Source organism: Neofelis nebulosa, chromosome 18 (assembly GCF_028018385.1).
Source record: "Neofelis nebulosa isolate mNeoNeb1 chromosome 18, mNeoNeb1.pri, whole genome shotgun sequence".
NCBI lineage: Eukaryota > Metazoa > Chordata > Mammalia > Carnivora > Felidae > Neofelis > Neofelis nebulosa.
The window spans coordinates 738,449-757,787 of record NC_080799.1 but is presented as its reverse complement, the minus strand read 5'-3'; the positions used below and the strand labels follow the sequence as shown (position 1 = coordinate 757,787).

General features: G+C 64.5%; 1 protein-coding gene across 1 annotated transcript in view; it reads left to right on the top strand.

Annotated features, from left to right (window-relative positions):
* The window catches only part of C18H7orf50 (chromosome 18 C7orf50 homolog), a 110,580-nt gene extending 94,633 nt beyond the window's left edge, over positions 1–15,947 (top strand). The window contains exons 3-7 of the mRNA XM_058711884.1: positions 4,511–4,707; positions 5,654–5,800; positions 9,204–9,372; positions 9,893–10,207; positions 15,286–15,947. Of these exons, the coding sequence (XP_058567867.1) occupies positions 4,511–4,707; positions 5,654–5,800; positions 9,204–9,372; positions 9,893–10,207; positions 15,286–15,468 (1,011 nt within the window). The 3' untranslated portion in view covers positions 15,469–15,947. The remainder of the gene's footprint in view (positions 1–4,510; positions 4,708–5,653; positions 5,801–9,203; positions 9,373–9,892; positions 10,208–15,285) is intronic.
* The last annotated feature ends 3,392 nt before the right edge of the window (positions 15,948–19,339 follow it).

Sequence of the window (19,339 nt, the reverse complement as noted above, 5' to 3'; positions counted from 1 at the left end):
GGGGGGTGCAAGGGGGGCTCCTCGCTGGCTCGAGACCACCCTGTCCCCAAAGGAGGTTGGTCCCCGCACAGCCCTGCGAGAGATGTGGCATCCTGACTCTGTCCCGGGCTGAAGCTGTGAGGGACCAATGAGAGGTTTTGTGGGGCTGGTCCTCTCCAGCCTTCCTGCAGCCCCCTGATGCCGCACCTGTATCGGCCTCTCACAGACTTCACATTCTGCCCACACTGCAAACTCCTGTTTGTGTCCTGGGGTTCGAAGAAGCAAGTGGGGGCGCCCAGGTGGCTCAGTCGGTTGGGCGTCCGACTTCGGCCCAGGTCATGATCTCACGGTTCGTGGGTTTGAGCCCCGCATCGGGGGGGGGGGGGGGGGGGTCTGTGTCTCCCTCTCTCTCTGCCCCTCCCCCGCTCGGGCTGCGCCCGTGTCTCTCTCTGTCTCTTCTTCTTTTTCTCTCTCTCTCTCTCTCTTCTCTTTCTCTCAGAAGTAAATATTAAAAAGAAAGCAGCAGCAAGAGTAAAAACCGAGTCTCCTAGTGCTGAAACACAGGCTGGCCGCCCAGTGCTGTCCACCTCTACCGGCGTCCTGGCTCTGGGGAGTCTGGTGCGTGGGGCCTGTGCTGGCAAGGGGGTTGGCGCCGCGGCCCTGGAAGCCGGGACTGGGCGGCAGGTCCCACTGACAGCCCAGGCCATGGCTCTGAAGAACACCCGTATGGGAGAGCCTCTGCGGAGCACTGGCCTGTCCTCCGAGGGCCACTGTCCCTGCCCACCTCCCACCTGTGACCGTCTGTGGACAAGACTTCACCCCTCCAGTTCCTCATTTCTGGCAACCAAGGAGGCCACCTCCACTGGGATCCTGGAGTCTGTTCCTTAACGTGTGTCCCTGGGTGTGTGTTTCTGGGAAGAGGGTCTGGCGGTTTTCATCACGTCCGTCCTCCAAGGCCAGGTGGGTTTAGGTGGCAAGAGCCGGGTGGGGAAGGAGCCTGGCTGTCCCCACGGTCGTGGGGACCTGCAGGCCTGGGCAGGTGGGCTCAGGTTGCAGTTGTGTTTTTCACCCCGACTTACAGACCCAGAGAGTTTGAACCTGGATTAAGGAAACACTATTTGCATGGTCTCTCCTGACTTTCGGCATCCGCTGTGAATGTTGGCAGGCCACGGTGGCATTGGCAGGATGTGTGGAGGGCACGGGCACTTTCCTGGCACGTGACGGGTGGAGACCGCTCCCGGCGTCACCTGTACTCGGCTCCCCTGCCCGGTTGCACGACAGACCCGCACGGATGGGTTCGTGTGGTGTCGACGGTCTTTTGACGAAGGGTTCCGTTCGTGCCCCGCATGTCCTGTGTGTTCCGTTTCCCGCATTTAAAAGCCTTCTGAGAGGGGTGTCCAGGCCCCGCTACGTTGTGCAGGACCCTGCACCCAGGAGCTGTGCCCCGCCAGGAGCCCTGCCGCCCCGAACAGCCGCTCTGACAGCCGCTCTCCCTGTCCTCCAGGAGCTCACTTACATCCGGCCGTGAGCTCCTCGAGGCCAGAGCCCGCGTCTGCCTCCACTCAGCGCCAGCCCGAGACTCCCGGAGGGCGTCGTGCCCACCACCACACGCACCTGGAGACTCGGCTGTGTTCCAGGAGCAGCTTCCAGAATTGTCCGCACACGCCTTTTCTGAAATCGTTCTCGCTTTAATCAGGACGCTGCGAGCAAGACGAAAGGGGAAATTGTTTCATTCTCGCGGGCGCGAGGGGGTGGCTGTCGCTCACGTGTTACTTTAGCCGGGGTTTTTGGGGTGGTGAGAGGGATTGGGGAGATTAGGCTTTGAAGGATCTAACAGTTCGTACCTGCACGTTCCGTATCCTTCACGGTCACTTGAATCTGCTGCTGTCGCTGTGGGTTTCCGACCAGTGAAAGGGTTCCAGGTCTGTCTGCAGACGGTGCCACAGAACGTGGACAGAGGCCATGTGGGGGTCGGCGATGCCTCTGATGACTGTACCCGCGTCTTGTTTCAGAATAAAACATTTCTTTAAAACGTTGTAGGAAACGCTCTTTTTTGTTCTTCGTGGTTAGATAAGCAAAATTGTGCTACCGTGTGATACCTGGTAGTAAGTCTGATTAAGGTGTCCTTTTGAACTAGAGCGAAATTTCTGAAGGTGCCACAGACAGAGGCATGGGCTTCCTGCCCACCTGTTTCCTGGGTTCAGAACCAGAAGGAAGTGGGGGCTTCCTGGTGGGGAGGCCTGTGAGCCTGCTGCTGTTTTCTGGACGCGACTCTGGAGTCCCTTCTGTCCCCCAAGCTCCGGGCCACGAAGCAGTTGACGTCAGGGGGCCCGGACTCCAGGGGGGCGGATCCCACCGTGACCCTGGGGAGCACCCAGCTGCGGGGAGCACTGGTTAGACTGTTGTGGACAGTTTACGGAGAGACTACTGTGGCTAAAGATCCTCGGCCCCGGGGGCCACGCAGATGTGGCTCGGGCAGGGCTCTGTCCACATCCGTAAACCGAGGACCGAGCAGAGACTGTCCCTCCCCTGCCGGCCAGCCCTTCAGGGGCAGCGCCGTGTGGGTGCTTAGGGTGCGTCCGTAGACGCCACGCACAAACTCCATTGGGGGTTTTGTCGTCTGAGGTGCCCTGACCTCACGGCCCTGGGCCCTTTGCCACAGCGGCACCCTGCCGCCACCCGATAGCACTTTCTACGTGAACGGATAACCGGACCGCAGACTGTCGCCTGACGCTTCTCTCGATGCTTCTTAAAACCGTTTGCCGTAGAACCGCTGCCACGATGAGCAGCCTTCTGGGGGGCATAAAGGTCTGGTTCTGTGGGGGGAGGGGCCTGCCCTCTCCCCGCCCCCAGCCCCTGTTCACGTGCTGCGACTCCCGGCTCTGGTCCCAGCTCTGCCTCCTTTGCCTTCGGGACGAGCGTCCAGACCCTGCAAGCGGCTTGGCTTTCCCTGAGCGCTCCTGGGGTGTCCTGACCTCTGCCCCCACCCGCTGCAAGAGCAGGGCCCAGGTGGGCCGGTCTGTACCCCGCTTCTCTTCAGAGGCCACCAGCAGGCCCCCTGGGACCCGGGATGAAACGGGCAGGAAGGGCGTCTTGCTCCCGCCCATCCTGCTTGGAGCACAGACCGCACAGAAGTGGTCTCGAGAAACACTGGGTTTATTGCAGTTTTGGCCTCTTTCCTAGGCCGGCCCCGAGGCCACGTCTTCAGCCAAGGTGGAGACCCCAGGAGGGCACCGGGCCTGCCCTCCTGCCTCCCATCATGGTGTCACCACTGCTCCCCTGGATCTCAGGAAACCCTCAGAAATCCCGATGGCCTCAGGCAACTAGGCTTGCAGGCAGGGGGCATGTGCCGCCCCAGGGCTGTGTCTGTCCAGAGACACCCCCCCCCCCCCCGTAGCACCCCTGTGCTGGCGGCCTGTGAACCCCGTGTGAGAGGAGCCGTGCATGTGTGTGCACATGCGTGTACATGGTGTCAGGGCTGCTGGAGCCTCCCTGGGGCAGCCTGGAGGCCCCACTGCTGGTTTTAAAGGAGGCAGAGGGGGGAGCTGGAGAGAGAGCGTCTCTTTTGTTTTAGAAGATTCCGGAAAGATCTGGCGTTGAGTGGGAACACAAAGGTTGTCAAGGCACTGGCACTTTGTAAGCTGGCCTCTGGGGAGGCGAGAGGGGAGGGGAGGGGAGGGGAGGGGGAGGTCTGCAAACGCTGGATGTGCCTGGGGTAGCCTTTGCCCTTCCGGAGGCCTTGGGGCAGTGGCCTGGTCCCAGGCCAGAGGCGGGGCAGTGGCCTGGTCCCAGGCCAGAGGCGGAGTGACCAGTGCTCGTGTGCCAGGTTTTCCAGGAAAGGGGACGTGTGTGCAGGTCCTGGGGTCATGATCCCCCACCCCGTTGAAAGCCTGGTTTGGTTTGATATGGGGAGCGGGTTGGGGCTGTACTGCTGGGTGCAAGGTATCTGGGGAAATAGGGGTGTCAGGAGGCCACGGCCCTATCAGGGGAGAGCGAGAGGCCAGCAGCCTGCGTCCACCAACTGCTTAGCTGCCGGGGGAGGCACCCAGGCCTTCCTTGGGAGGGGTTCCTAAGTGGAAAGGCCTCTGTGGGTACCCCACCCCCCAACCTTGAGCAGTATGCTCTCAGCCCTGCCTCAGTGCACCTGGTCTGCGGGCAGCCTGAGGGCAGCAGACAGTGGGACAGCAGCAGGGCTGGGGGGGCTGGGGAGGGGGAAAGGAGGAGGGGCAGGTCTCCTGCAAGGCTGTAGGGGGATGGGGCTCTCCTCTCCGCCCAGAAATCCTTGTCCCCAGTGCGTGAGCGCAGGTGCAGGGTCAGGAGAGAGGTCCGAGGTCAGTGAGCTTTGACACGTGCTGGGGTGAGATAGTCACACCCGGCCCTTCCCCGCAGGACTTGTCACCAGGCGCTGGGTCTCCGGGGTCCCTGGGAGGGCAAGACTTTGAGCAGCCCCTTCCCCAGGTACTGGGGGTGAGGGAGGGGGTCCAGGGAGCTGAGGGGCACCCTTCCAGGCTGGTTTTCCCTTGCCTTTCAGGGAGGAGCCGCCTGGGGCGCCGGACAGGACACGGCCCTCGAGCTGCCCGAGCTGACCCCAGAGGAGAAGAGGGTCCTGGAGAGGAAGCTGAAAAAGGAGCGGAGGAAAGAGGAGAGGAAGCAGCTTCGGAAGGCTGCAGTCCCGAGCGTGCCGGCCAAGCCCTCCGGGGCCCAGCTGGCCCTGGACTACCTCCGTGGGTAAGGCGACCCTCTCACGCGGGGCCTGGCCGGGTCCGGAGGGTCTCTGGTGTACCAGGAGGGACGGGGGCTCGGGTGAGCTTCTCCAAATCTGGCTCCTGGGGCCAGTGGTGTCCCCGCAGCCTGGGACCTGCCCTGGTGGGTGTCACCACAGAACCACCACCCCCAGTGCCCACTCGAGCCCTCGGGGTGCCTGGCAGACCCTGGTTTACCCTGTTCCCACGGCAGGCAGAGCCTGGCATTTGCCAGCAGCTCCGTGCAAGCCTCTCTAGGAGCTCCTGGAAAAGCCAGGCCCCAGTGAAATCGCTGGCTTCTGTTGGCAGAGGAACCTGCGGGGAAGTAAAGTCACGGGTTCCAGCAGCCTCCCCCCGCCCCCGCCGCCCACAATGATTTTCCTCCTCCGGAAGTGGGGTCCGTCCAGCGGCATCAGCGGCCAGCACCAAGGCGGTCTTCCCTGGGGAGACCCAGTTCGGACACACTCACCTGTGCGTTGATCGTGGGGAGCGGTGTATGCGCAACCGCCCCGGCCGCCGCCGAACTCCTTTGACTCCAGCAGCAGCCCCTGCCCCCGGCACTCACTCCCCATTCCCCTCAGACCGCCCCGCCCGGCTCCACCCCAGCCCTCGTCCACCCCGTGTCTCTGTGGGCGCGTCGATTCCGGACGATTGTGCACGTGGGAGTCACGCACAGCGTGGCCTTTTGCGAAGCGCTTCCTTCGCTCGGCGAAACGTTTGAGGCCCACCCACGTTGCAGCACGTGTCAGGCGTCCCTTTCTCCTTGCGGCCAGATATCACGCGCTGCACGCATACGCCACGTTTCGTTCATCCGCTCACCCGCTCGTGGGCATTCGGGTTGTTTCGGGCACGGGGCCGTTGTGGCTGATGCTGTGGTGCGTGTCCGCGTACGGGATCTTGTGGGGACGTGTCTTCCTCGGTCTCGGGCACAGCCTCGGAGCGGGATTGCCAGGGACCCCGTTTTTGCAGGAGCTGCAGACCTGCCCACGGCGGCTGCGCCACGTTAACAGCCCCACCGGCAAGGGCCCCGACTTGCGCCCGTCCGCGCCCGCCCTCGCTGATGACAGCCACGCGGCTGGGTGTGGGGCGGTGTCTCGCTGTGTTCCTCGTTTGCATCCTGTACGTGTTAAACCAGAGATGCCGATAACCCAGGGGGCTGCCGAGCGGCGCCCTCTCGGCTCCTCCCCGGAGGGGTCCCTGGAAGGGCTCAGCCAGGAAGGCGAGTGCCCCCGGTCCCAGCTCTGTGACTCCAGCTGCTGGCCCTGGGCGTGGCTGCGTTGGGGGCAGGAATCCAGCACACCAGCTGGCTGGCCGCCTCAGGGCAGAGAACTGAGGGTCCCGTAGCCTGGCCCGGGTGAGGAGGACCCTGTCCGCTGGTCCCCGTCCCCAGCCTCAGGGATGTGTAATTCTGAGCAACGTGGGACCTTGGGGCTTCTGCACTCTTGGCTGCTGGGCATAGTGGACGGGGCTGGAACTAGCACCCCTTAAGGAGTCCAGCCCCCAGTGTTGGTGTCACCTGGGCACACGCTCCCACACGTCCCAGTGAAGAGAGAGCTGGGTCTGGGGTGCGGCTGGGGAATCTGCATGTGCTGGGACCAGATCTCTGGCTCAGCCCTCCCGGCCTCCCTCCCTAAACTCAGCAGGGGTGCAGGGGCATCGCCAGCCCCCGTAGCCCTGGCAGAGGCTGGATTGGCCCTGCTGCATGTCATGGGTCTAGAGGGGTGAGCCCTGCAGGGACCACACACAGCAGCAGCTCGAGAATGCTGAGGGCTGCCTGGTGCAGGGGCTCAGCACCGTCCGTGCAGCCCTGTTCTCTGAGGTCAGAGCTGAAGGCCGTCCCCGGTTGGTGGCCAGAGAGGGCAGGAGCGAGCGCGTGGGTGGGGGCCCGCTGGGACTTGAGGACAGATGCCTGCTGCTCCCTCCGCTGGCGTGTGGGTGTGGGGTCCCCGGCTCAGTTGGGCTGTCAGCATGGTGTGGGGCACCAGCCTTGGGGATGGCAGGGCCTGGGCTGGAGCCAGCCTGCTGCTTGTCAGTGTGGGTCCTTGAGCGAGAGAGTCGTCCTCTGTGGTCTCGGCTGTCAGCCTGGGAGCCCACGCGTGTTTCTGTGAGCGCGCACGGGTCACGGCTGGACACAGGAGGCCTCGGGGCCGGGGCTGGACAGAGGAGCAGGGGGACAGGCCAGCCACAGAGTGGACCTCCACGGGTGCAGAGCCCGCCTGGGGTGGGCGGGGGTGAGGACAGGCTAGAGGCCTGCGGGCGCTCTTCGCCTGCGTAGACCCCGTGTGGACGGCAAGAGGCCGGGCTGCGGACCCGGTTTTCACTCCCGAGGCCACGCCTCCCACCGCGGCGTGGACTGCCCAGCTCCCTGGCGTTCACCCACCGGGGGCCTGTCCTGTCCAGACTGCCCCATTACCTAGAGGCCGTCCCGGGGACGCCATCCATGTTGTGGTAGGCCGCCTGCCCTCTGCCGTCTGGGCCTCGCTTGCGGCCTCGCCTCCAGCCCGCGCGGGCTCCTGTGGCCGCCCGGCGTCCCCGTGCCTGACAGCTGTAGGTCTTGTGTGGCGGGAGCTGCACCCCATGCGTGTCCTTGGAATGTAGCGCTGGTCTCTGGGCCCGCGGGAGCCCCGAGGGAGCCCCGAGGGCAACCTGGCCCCTGTGGGATGTCAGACCCAGGGCTGAGGCAGCCAGCATGCTCTCCCCGGAGACCCCACACCAACCCCTCGCCGGGCTGGGGGCAGGGAGACGGACTCCGGCTGTTTCTTCCCTCTTCCGCCGGGGCCCCTCCTGCCGACTGAGCCAGACACGGCAGCTCCTCCCTCACGGGGTGTCCTGTCCCGCTGGGCGCCCAGCCCCCAGCCCCATCCCCAGCGCAGGCCGGGACTCGATCAGGTGCTGCGTAAGCGGGGGGTTAGCAGGGCGCGCGGCCTCAGCGACTCAGGGCCTGCCTTCCGGGGACGAGAGGCTGCCCGGCCCCATCACCGCGGGAGGACCCTCGTCTACCCCCGGGGCCTGGGCCGGCCAGCCGATTCCAGCTTCCCCTGATCTGAGAGATTTCTGCCGTGCGGACCGGGCCGTACGAAATCCGCCAGTCGTCTGATTGCCGCGAGAGCACGGGCTGCTCTGGGCCACGATGGCACTGCCGGCTGGAACGTGGGGGTTGGCACGTGTGAGGCCTGGGGCCGGGTTCTTAGGGTTTCCCTGAAGACCGCGGCCTTGGGGACAGGTTGGTGGAGACAGAGACACACTCACCGGCTCAGGGGCTCCAGAACCTGGCTGCTGTTGGGGCTCGGGCGGGGCCCGCGGACACACGTGTCTCTGGGTGGCCGCGGGCCGGGGGCCTGGACAGCAGCTGCACGTGCTCCTGCCCGTCTGGCTGTTGAAGCACCCTTCACCCATGACCTCACGGAGCCACGTTCTCTGGGAGCCACTGACGAGTCCCTACCCCCTCGAGAGGGTGGGGCTCAGCCCTTAGCACCAGGGAGCCCACCCGGTGCGGGGTCCCCGCTCCCGCCCTGTGGACCCTGGTCTCTCATTCTCTATCCCCACGGGTCCTGCCTCTCAGGGAGGCGTCTCTGAGACGGAGCAGGAGCCTGGAGAGGCGGGCTGGCTTGTCCATGTCCGTCGTCCCCAACTTCACTCCTGTGTCCTCGTCGTCCTGGTCTGGGGGCCTCCTCTCTGCCTGTCGTGGCCTAGGGGCTTGGGGCTCCCAGCCAGCGCCCCTTGCTTCCTTTGGGCCCACACGGCACATCTGAAGCCACCGTAACACTGTCTGGGGGTTCAGGTGACCACAAGGGGGGTTGAGCCTGAGCTAGACCAGAGCCCTGGCTCGGGTCAGGCACACAGCCCGTCCGTGTTGTCGACGCCGTGGCCATGGCAGCCAGGTCCGTGGAGCCCCAGGTCCCAGGCAGTGCAGTTCGGCACCACCACACCCTCCGTCAGCCCAGGATGGACCCCACAGACCCTGGGGGAGGTCGTGTGCCATCTTCCAGGGCAGGGGAATTGGCCAGCGTGCAGGTGGTCAGTGGAACCAAATGGTAATTTGAACAGAGCGAGTTTATTGTAAAGAATGAGTAAGCACAGCAAAGGGCTTGCTAGTAAGTCGAAACCCAAGACCCGGGAGGAGCAGACCCCAAGACAGCCACTCCTCAGGGCCGGACGAGCCCAGGGACTACACCTTTGGGGGAGGAGTCACAGGAGCTGTGGCCACGGGACTTGCTGTGAAGGCTGCTCACGGGAGGCCTGGCCAGGGCTTCGTGGACCATCGTCTCCAGGGGGTTGCTTGCTGGAACCAGAGTGCATCAGCCTCCGTGTCCTGTTTTTATGGCTCTGCAGCTCCTTCTACTTAACGTCATGCCATCTGGCAAACCCATTTTTTGAAGACCCCCCCCCCCTCCCCCCAGCAGAGTGGGCGATGGACGGCGTGAGCCAGCGCAGTCACTTGATAACCAGCACGGGGCAGGGGCCCCTCGGGTTAACCCGCAGGGATCAGCCAGGCCTGGCGGCTCTTGGGCTCTTCCTCCGGGCCTCCTCTAATGACCACGGCCCGATTTCTGCCGCACACTCGTTCCGGGCACAGGCCGAGTGCCACATCTGCGGGTGCGGGAGTCCGGGTCGTGGTGCCCTGAAGGCACACCGCTTTGTAGGGGCGCCGGTCAGTCTCCAGGGCCAGATCCAAGATGTGAATCCACGGGTCCCCAGCGGGATGGGAGCAGGGACCCGGTCTGGCTCAGGTCCTGCTCTGTGGCTGCCACACAAAGTGCCCGTGGTCCCCGGCAGACGTGAGGCGGGGCTCAGGCGGCTCTGCTGTCACGTGACCGTGTGTGTGAAGTCGAGTAAGAGTGACTCCACCTCGGCCCCCGCGAGCTACTGTCCCTCCAGTCGAGGCTGCAGCTGGGGCACATGACACACCCTGGGGGCTCACCCCCCGCCCTCCTGCCCACACCCCTCGGTGCCCCCGAGTCCCAGACACGCCGCCCTTCTCTCCCTCCTGCTTGTCAGCAGGCTGGCCCCGTGGCCGCGGGTTGGGTGGGGGCGTCACATGGCCTCAGGTGGCCCACACCAGCACGACCCTCGGGGTCAGGGTTCCTGGCTCCCCCCGGGCTGCTCTCCCTCACCCTCCACACACAGCTCTCAGTTGGAAGGCCGTCCCCGCTCTGGCGGGCACACGGTGACGGCTGACGCGGGAGCGGCTGGTTTCAGGAGCCTCCTGGTGCCCGTGCCGCCTGGCGCGGGTGTGGAGGCAGGCACTCGGGGGTGAGGCGTCCTCTCAGCGCCAGGCCCCTGAGCCCCCTCCGCGGCTCCTCGTCTGCCGCCCTCCAGCTGGGGAGGGGCCTCCACCCACCTGGTGCACAGACCCGTCTGTCAGCTCCCGCCGGCGCCTGACGTGTCCTGTCCTTGCTTCCCAGCTGGGCCAGAAGCACGAGAACTGGAAGTTCCAGAAGACGAGGCAGACCTGGCTGCTACTGCACATGTATGACAACGACCAGGTACGTGCACCGGTGGGGCGGGGGGTGGGGAAACAGGGTGTACACGCTGCGGGTGGTTTGGACAGGGGTATGCACACGGGGCGGGGATGGTTAGGGCAGGGGTGTGCACGCTGGGAGGGCTTTAGGGCAGGGGCGTGCATGCTGGGGGGAGGTGAGGGCAGGGGTGTGCATCAAGGGGCAGGGGTGCACATGAGGCAGGGAGCAGAGGGGTGTGCACACCCGGTGGGGGTGGTTAGAGCAGGTGTGTACATGCTGGGAGGGCGTTAGGGCAGAGGTGTGCACCAGGGAGCAGGGGTGAGTGTTGGGGGGGCAGGTGTGTGCATGGGGGGGTGTAGGGCAGGGGTGTGCATAGGGCGGGGAGCAGGAGTGTGCACACTGGGAGGGCGTTTAGGGCAGGGGTGTGCACCGGGGAGCAGGGGTGTGCATGGGGCGGGGAGCAGGAGTGTGCACACTGGGGGGGGCCTGTAGGGCAGGTGTGTGCACCCTGGGAGGGCGTTAGGCCAGGGGTGTGTACCAGGGAGCAGGGGTGTGCATTGGGGGGTGTCGGGCAGGGTGTGCACGCTGGGAGGGCGTTAGGGCAGGGCAGAGGTGTGCGTGGGCGGGGAGCAGGAGTGTGCACCCTGGGAGGGCGTTGGGGGGGGGCAGGTGTGTGCACGGGAGGGTGTCGGGCAGGGGTGTGCATGCCGGGAGGGCGTTAGTGCAGGGCAGGGGTGTGCACGCTGGGGGGGGTGTGTAGGGCGGGTGTGTGCGTGCTGGGAGGGTGTTAGGACCGGGGTGTGCACACTGGGGGGGGTGTAGGGCAGGGGAGGGCAGGTGTGCGCACATGTCCGACAGCAGTCGTGTGTGCCTGCTGGGGGAGGGGAAGCAGGCGCGGAGGTAGGACGGCGACTGCCGTGTGCGTGGTGAGTGAGCGGAGGGAGGTGGAGCGTGCGTTCCCCCCGGTGGGGAGGAGGAGAGCTGTGTGCACCTGGCGGGGTGGGGCGTGCGTCTGGGAGAAGCCGGTTATCAGACACAGGTGGGGCACGGGGGTGCCCTCCCAACGCACCTGGTGCAGGATGGTCCATGCCGACCTCCCTCGGTCACGTGATTCAGGGGGCACCTGGGTTAGAGCGTGCGGTAATCGGCCACGTCCGGACCTGCTTCGGGATTCTAGAAACGCCCCGATGGTCACCACACCGTTGGCAGCTCTCGTCCTGGCCAGTGGTCGCCCTGGTGCTTGCCACGTGGTGCTCCTTGGTCACCCTCGTCTGCCTTGGTCGGCTGGCTTTCCGCCCTTGGGCCGAGCCTGGCCTCCTGCCCCCTGCCCCGCCCCACCAGAGCCACATCCACGTCTGCGAGGGTCTCCTCCCAGGCTGCGTAACCCCCTGCTACCGCCATTTGTTGTGACAAGTATAGCTTTCGTCACAAGCGTGACGGCCCTGCTGCAGGGAGGTCTAGGGTGCCTGTGTGCCCGTGGCCGGGGCGGGACACGCCTGAGAGCCAGACTCTGAAATCAGGGTCAGGGGACAGCTTTCCGAACAGGCGCCAGGGCTGGGCCAGCCTGTACTGCGGCAGGAGTCACGGGCCGGCCTTGTGACCCACCGCAGAGCCCGCACTGGGGCGTGACACCCCACCCTTCCTTCCCCGTGACCCCCCCCGTCCCACGCCGATCCGTGGCCGCTCCCCCACTCGCCATCGCTCAGGGCACACACCCCCTCCCCATCACCAGACTCACCCCCTCCCCATCACCCAGGGCACACACCCCCCAGCACATCACCAGACTTCTGTGCCCAGGAGCCCGGGCCCCACGGACACACCGTCCCTGGAACTCTCTGAAGCAGGTGTCACACACACAGAGCCAGCGGGCAGCTGGCGGACAGAGACCTGTGTCCTGACCACCCTGCCCGCCCCCTTCCCCCCCCGGGGCCTCAAGGGTGCTGGCAGGTGATGGTGGCCTGACAGCCACTCGCAGCCTGTGTGGACTCGCCGTGCCCTGAGGAGGGGCCTAGGCGCCTCAGGAACCGAGGCCTTGCTTCCTGAGGCCCCTGGAGACCACCTGGTCGCTGCCCGCCGGGAGGTGGGCTGGGGACGTGTCATAATTTTGACGAAGCCTGATTTTTGTCTTTTTTCTTCTGTCACTTGTGCGTCTGGCGTCATAACTAAGAAATCACGGTCTCACCCAAGGTCAGCAGAATTACCCCAGTGTTTCCTTGTGAGGGTTTTGTAGTTTCTGTTCTCACCTTTAGGCCTTTGATCTCTTTGGGGTTAACTCTGTGTGTGTGTCAATTAGGTTTCTGTGAGTAGACTGTCCCCCAGCGGATGGACTTGGCACCTTCCCGGTGTGCTGTCATTCACTTAGCCGTCTGCCCCGCTGGGACGTGAACTGGAAGGACAATTAGCCGTCTGCCCCGTCTGCCCCACTGGGACGTGAACCCGGAAGGACAAGGCTCGTCGGCTTTCACGGACCCCCACATCTCTGAGCCTAACGCCCCGGAGCTGCCTGGGCTCCCCGGGAAACCGGGGCACGTGTACCTGAACCCAGCTGGGGGGAGGGGTGGTGTCCAGGGCCTTTCTGGAGGGGCGCAGTAACGGGTGGGCGGATGGACCGATGGATTCATTGGTCCCTGGTGAGCCCCCTGAGGTCAGGGTCAGGGTTCACTTGGGGTCCAGCACAGGCAGTGGGATAGAAGAAAGCCCTGGACCGCAGCGGATGACTGTGGCCGAGGCGCCTGGGGGTGGGGGGGGTAGGAGGGGAGTCGCGGAGGCCGGGAAGGGGGAAGGGCCCCTGGGAACGGTGTGCCCGGCCCTTGGTTCCGCAGATGCTCCCGGGCCTGCGTGACTCAGCAGGCTGGTGACAGGAACAGGAGGGGACCCCGGGGCCAAAGCTGGGGATCCTAGTTGCTCTGGCCCCCAGACGCTAGACGGTGCTGCCTCCTGGCCCCACACCGAGCCCCGCTTCCCTTTGTGGGCGTCCTGCCGTCCCGCCCACGTGCCCCGCCGGCTGTGTGTGGCCCCGGAGCAGAGTGCCGGACCCTCCTTGGCTGGACCGCGGCAGCAATGGCGCCCCGGTGCTGCCCGCGGGAACAGCAGAGGCCGTGACGTGAGACGAAACTGTTCTGTGGTCCCACGCGTGCCCTGTCTTCCTGGTGCGCCTACTTGAAGAACCCCCGCCCCCACCCCAGCCTCACTTCGAGCCCCTGAGGCGAACGGGCCTGACCTCATGGCCGCCACGTGTCTGCGTGTGGGTGTGTGCACACGTGGGTGCGTGTGTGCGTGGGTGTGCATGAGCACTTCCTGTCGGGAGCAGGATATGAGATTCAGTTTCACGGATGAGACAGAAGCCACATCCGACCCCCCGTGGGGGTGGACTGGCAAGGGAGGGGAATAGAAAGCCCGGAAGGGAACGAGTACGCTCAGGGTCCACAGAGGCAGAGGGAGCCACCACCATTCGATGGGGAAAGAATGGTCTCCTCCGCAAGCGGAGTTTTGCCAGCTGGATTTGCACGTGTCAAGGAAGGAAGGTGACCCCACCTGACCTCTGTCAGCAGCCCTCAAAGTGGATCGAGGCCCCGGATGTCGGGGATGAAACTAAAGCTCCCAGAAGCGAATGTGGGGCACCTGTTGTGGCCTCAGGTCGGGCACAGGCGCCGACTGCCCCAGCACAGTGACCACAGACTCAGACTGGCGGGCGGGGAGATGGCCACCCACCCACCCACAGGAGGGAGGAGGTGGGCGCAGACCCCGATCTCATGGACTGTGGGAGCTTTTCTCAGTCGATAGAAGGGCAGCCCAACTCTAAAACGGACAAAGGGTGTGCGTCGACCTTTGTCCAGAGCAGACGATGCAGGTGGCCTTTGAGCGAGTGCCGAGGAGCTCAGTGTCCTCGCTCAGGCGTTGGGGAGGGGCCGGTCAGAGCAGGATGGCCCCGTGACCAAAGACAGACTGACCCGTGTCGCTGAAGACGCAGCCGTTCTCGGCGGTGTTCTTCTCTCGTGTTCTCAGTGGATCGTGTTTCCTTACTTCTCGAGGATGTCAGTAACACCACTTTGAAGTCCCCTTCTCTCCGCACGACGTTTATCTTGTTCAGGTCGCTTTTGGTTTGTTTGCTTGGCCTCTGACTTTGAGATCAGACACTTTGCTCTGACGTGATGCCCTGTGGGGTCAGGAGGGGCCTGGAAACCTGGCCAGGGCTGCGTGCACCCCAGGGGCCCGTGTCCTGAGCTGAGACCCAGATCCTGAGCTGATGAGCTGGGCTCAGGATCTGGGTTTTCTCTCCTGTGTCTTCAATTTCACGGTAGAATCTTCTAGTCTTGCTGCAGGACACAGGTTTGGCCACCAACACCGGGAAGCCTGTGCAGGGAGGTGGGGGGGAGGGGGGGGACAACAAGGGGTGGGATAGGGTCCGCATGCGGGGGGAGTGATGTGGGGGCCCCCTTCCCCATCGAATGGTCTGGGCGCCCTTGTCGAGAGCCGGGTGACCGTGGGTGGAGGGGGTCCTGCCTGGGCCCGGCTCTGTCCCCTTGCCCCGCGTGCCTGTCTCTGCCTCCGCCTCCACTGCTGAAGCTTTGGAGTTGAGGCCTGTAAGTCACTACCTGCTTTCTGAGCGGACCCCGCTGCCCCTTCACTCTCCCCTCGGGACGGGACCTGCCAGGCCTGGGGTCGGGGAGCCAGAACTCGGTTTTATGGGCGGGGGCTCCACCCTCAGACCCCCGGGGTGTGTGTGTGTGTGTGTGTGTGTGTGTGTCTCAGAAGATTTCTCTCCTCACAAACACGCCTGTTAACTGTCGACTGGGTGGCCTTTCGGGAGGGGGCGACATCCGATGGCTGCAGGGCCCCGAGCCCTCGAAAAAGACCAGGAGACTGGCCTGCCCTCCCCGCCTCCCCCAGCCCCGTGGTCCCACAGCAGCGGCACGGGGTGGGAACAGGGGTGCGGCACACGGGGCCCCGCACCGTCGGCATGCCCGGGGCTGAGATGACGCCGAGCTCTGCTGCCTGGAGGAGGAGGCGGTGAGCCGCCTGACGCCCGGGCCCGCTCAGTGTCCACACTCGCCACGTCACCCCGCCCGGCCCCTGACGCTCTGGTCCTCTTCCCCCACCAGGTTCCCGACGAGCTCTTCTCCACCCTGCTGGCCTACCTGGAGGGGCTGAGGGGCCGGGCCCGAGAGCTGACGGTGCAGAAGGCCGAGGCCCTGATGCAGAAGTCAGACGAGGCCACGGGCGCGGACACCCTCCCGCTGGGGACGATCCAGCGCGTCCGGCAGGTGCTACAGCTGCTGTCCTAGGGCTGCCGGCAGGCCGGGTCACTGCCACAGCCCCAGGCGGTCCCGGGCCTCTCGGTGAGGGTGACCGCGTCCTCCCGGCAGTGGGGCCCCAGCGAGGGGCAAGCGGGGTCAGCAGCAGGGCAGCGGCCAGTGGGCCCGGGGACTTCCGGGGGCCGGGCCCCTGGCCCTCGGGAGGACTAACTCCACGATGACAGGTTTTCATGCCTTCACAACCGAACGGGAGCACTTGGGGTGTAACCTAGAGACACTGGCCTGGTCTCTCCATGGCCTCAGAGCCCACAAGGAAGCCGAGGGAAAGGCCTGTTTTCTACTGGAATGACTCAGAAATCCACCAGAGCCAGCCCTTCCCTCCAGCAGTGGTCCGTCCCTGTTGGGGGCTGAGGGCGGTCCCTCCGGTGGCGCCCAGGGCTGCCTGGTCACCTGCCTGCGTTCACCGACCTTTTCCACTCCTGTTTGCAGTAAAACCATCCTGTGTCGGCCGTGGCTCTCGTTCTGTGTGGTTCGTTCTCATTTGTGCGGGGACGCGGGTCAGCCTCCAGCATGGGGTGAGGCACGGGTGGAGCCGTGCGGCTCTGAGGCCAGGACAGGAGGCGGAGGCAGCCGGCGCCCTCTGGACGTGTGCCCTTGGGACTTGGTAGCCTTCACGTGGGAAGCCCCTGCCGAATGGGGAGGCTGCGTGGGGATCCACCTGGGTGATGGCAGGCCCTCCGGCGGCTTCCACCCCAGGTGACACCGTGCGAAGCACAGGTGAGCTGTCACCACCGAGTCCTCACCTTGCAGGTTTGTAAACCCTGTTGCTGGGGCGCGTGCAGTAGACAACCAGGACAGCACGAAGGTGTGTAAGGTGAACTGGTTGTGTCCTGTCACGGTGCCGACAGTGAGTCACAGGCTCCTGGCCTGTGCGTAGACTCCTTATTCCAGAAGAAGGCCTAGGGCCTCGCTGTGGTCACACCTGGCCAGGCCTTTCCAGCCACGTTCCCCCGAGGCGTCCCCTCCCAGCAGTGTCCCCAGCCTTGGTTTCTGCTTTCACTTGAGCTTTGGGTACCGTGAACCACCCATGCCGAGGGACGCTTCTCCTTGATGGGGTCAGGCCTCAAGGTGAGGGTTCCCCAGGCCAGGAGGGGCCCAGGCGTCCAGGGGGCCCTGGGCTGGTCCTTGGGACCTCCCCTCTCTCACCTGCAACCCACACCCCTGGGTTCTGAGGGTCACGCGGCCCCACCTCCCACCCAACACCCATGCCTCCCCCGCGCCCCCCCCAGGGGCAGGGGTGATACTCCGCCACTCCTCGGGGGCATCTGGCTCCACCCCTCCCACTGGTGCAGCTGAAACCCCGCCACTTGTGCACACACACCCACTTCCGGGCCAGAGCACCTGGCCGCCCCCTCTTTGGCTTTTAGAGACAGAGGGGAGGTCCCGACCCTCCAGGCATCAGTGAGATCCCGAACAGGAGGCACTTTGGAACCCCGAGTTGGCGCAGGCCTGTGAGTGCATCACCAATCCGATGTGTTGGCATCACGGCTCCACAGATAATCTGGGGGCGTCAGGCAATCGGGGTGCCAGCCTCACAGTGCCTAAGCTTTGAGGAGGCACCCAAAAAACACATTAAGGGGCGCCTGGGGGGCTCAGTCCGTTGAGCATCCGACTTCGGCTCAGGTCATGAGCTTGCAGTTTGTGGGTTCGAGCCCCACATCAGGCTCTGTGCTGACAGCTCGGAGCCTGGAGCCTGCTTGGGATTCTGTCTCTCCCCCTCCCCTGCTTGTGCTCTGTCTCTGTCTCTCAAAAGTAAACATTAAAAAATACATTGAAAAGTAGACACGCAAAGGAAGATCCATAAGATAGAAAAGGCATTTTTTTTTTTTTTTTTTAAGGAATCAGGGTTGATTGATCAAGAACCATAGCTCTTGGTTTCCTGGCAGCCAAGTTGAAAAGGGGAATGTGATGGGTCCCAAGTCCTCATCATCTGTTAATGGAAACAGTCGGGAGACCAGGGCACTCCCTTCACTTGAGCACAAACGCTCCCCGATACCAGATGGGAGAGGGCTCTTTCCTCCCTAAGGGCTCCTTCCAGGGCATAAAGTGCTGTCTACTGCAAGGTTCCCCCTGGCAGAGTGAGGTGACAGACATGTCACCTGGGCGCACCGGGACCAACGTCACTTGCCGGGGGTGTCTGTCAGAGACGGCATGGATGAGGCCCCCGGGGCAGTGACGTGGGAGAGTCTGAGCCCCGGGGCCAGGCCATGGCGTGGGGTGGGGGCCGTGCGTGCTGAAGGACGGTCTGTGAGTCCCTGACTCACCAAGGTCTGTGTGGGGCCACTGGGCCAAGAAGCTTGACCGTGGCCGCTGTTTGCCCGTCGGCACCCCCAAGCCGGAAACAACCCAGACGTCCAGCAGCAGGTGACCGGGACACCAAGGCAAACAGCACTCAGCAGTACAAGGACAGAAACGCTGACACAGGCCACAGCGTTGCACTGGGCAGGGGACCTCGGACCACAAGGGGGACCTCAGACCACTGTTCCACTGACACGAGATTCTGGGAACGGTGAGCTTGCTCACCTGCGGTGACGGAGCGCCCAGGGGCAGGGACGCCTTCGGGGACTGCGACCACACAGCGTGTGCAGGTGTCAGACCCGTTCCGGGGAGCAGAGACAGAGCCTCGCGGGGCAGAGCTCACTCCAAAGAGCAAAGCACTTTGGAAGGAAAATGGTAAAGAAGTTCGTTGTCACCTTAATGTCTGTTCTCACCAAAGTTCCCCACATCCCTCCTGGAGACCGTCTCAAGCGCTCCATTGAGAATAGGTGAGGGAGCGACCAGACGTCCTGGCCGTCAGTGCCGAAGCCATCACCCTGCCCCACCCTCCAAGGAAGCGCCCTTCCTGGGACTCGTGTGCGAGAAAACGTTCAGGCAGGTGTTTCTGTTGACCTCCTGCAGTGACCAATGGCCCCCCGCCAAGCTTCCCCTTCCGGTGCCCCCCTGGAGAGCTGTCCTTGTTTAGTGAAATCAGTGCTTATCCAGCAGGAATGTCCCTGACAGGTGCTTCAGGACATTAGGTGGCCATGAGCCAGGACCCCTGCCCTGGGAACGGACCTTCAGCCTCTCGTGTGTCTGCCCTGAGGGTGGGTGTCCCAGCGGCCCTGGGAGCTTGCTTCTGGTTTGGGGGCCAGTGGTATGACGGGACCAAGAGCCACCCGCCGGCCCCCAGGGGCTCCTTCCCTCACAACCAAGAGGAGGGGCGCTGTGGCCATGGGAACCCACGTTCAGGGGCCCAGCTGCCCCCTCCTCACCCACAACGTCTGGGGACCCTTGATGGACGTCTGCAGAGGCTCCTCCCGAAAGCCGTGTAGGCTGGAGGCTGAGCTCATTGGACATGCAGCCGGCAAGAAACGGGGCCCCAAACTTGGAAGTGTCCACCATGGATGAATGGACAACACAACACGCGCCATCCACCCACGAAATACTATTCGGCCTTAATAGGGAAGTTCTGGCACCTGCTCCACCATGGGCGGACCCTGCAGACACTGCGGTGAGTGACACAAGCCAGATATAGGAGGACACGCACTGGGACCCACTCCCACGAGGTCCCGGGTCATCAGACTCACGGACACGGGAGGACACGCACTGGGACGCACTCCCACGAGGCCCCGGGGTCGTCTGGCTCACGGACACGGGAGGACACACACTGGGACCCACTCCCACGAGGCCCCGGGGTCGTCTGACTCACGGACACAGGAGGACACGCACATGGGGACAGATGTTCCCCAGATGGCCCCGGCTCTCCTGGGCCCCAGCTAGTCCTCCGCAGGGGTGAGGGGAGCCTGAGAATAGGGGGCCCAGAGGTCCCCTGCAGGGGTGACGGGGGTGCCAGAGCCTTCCA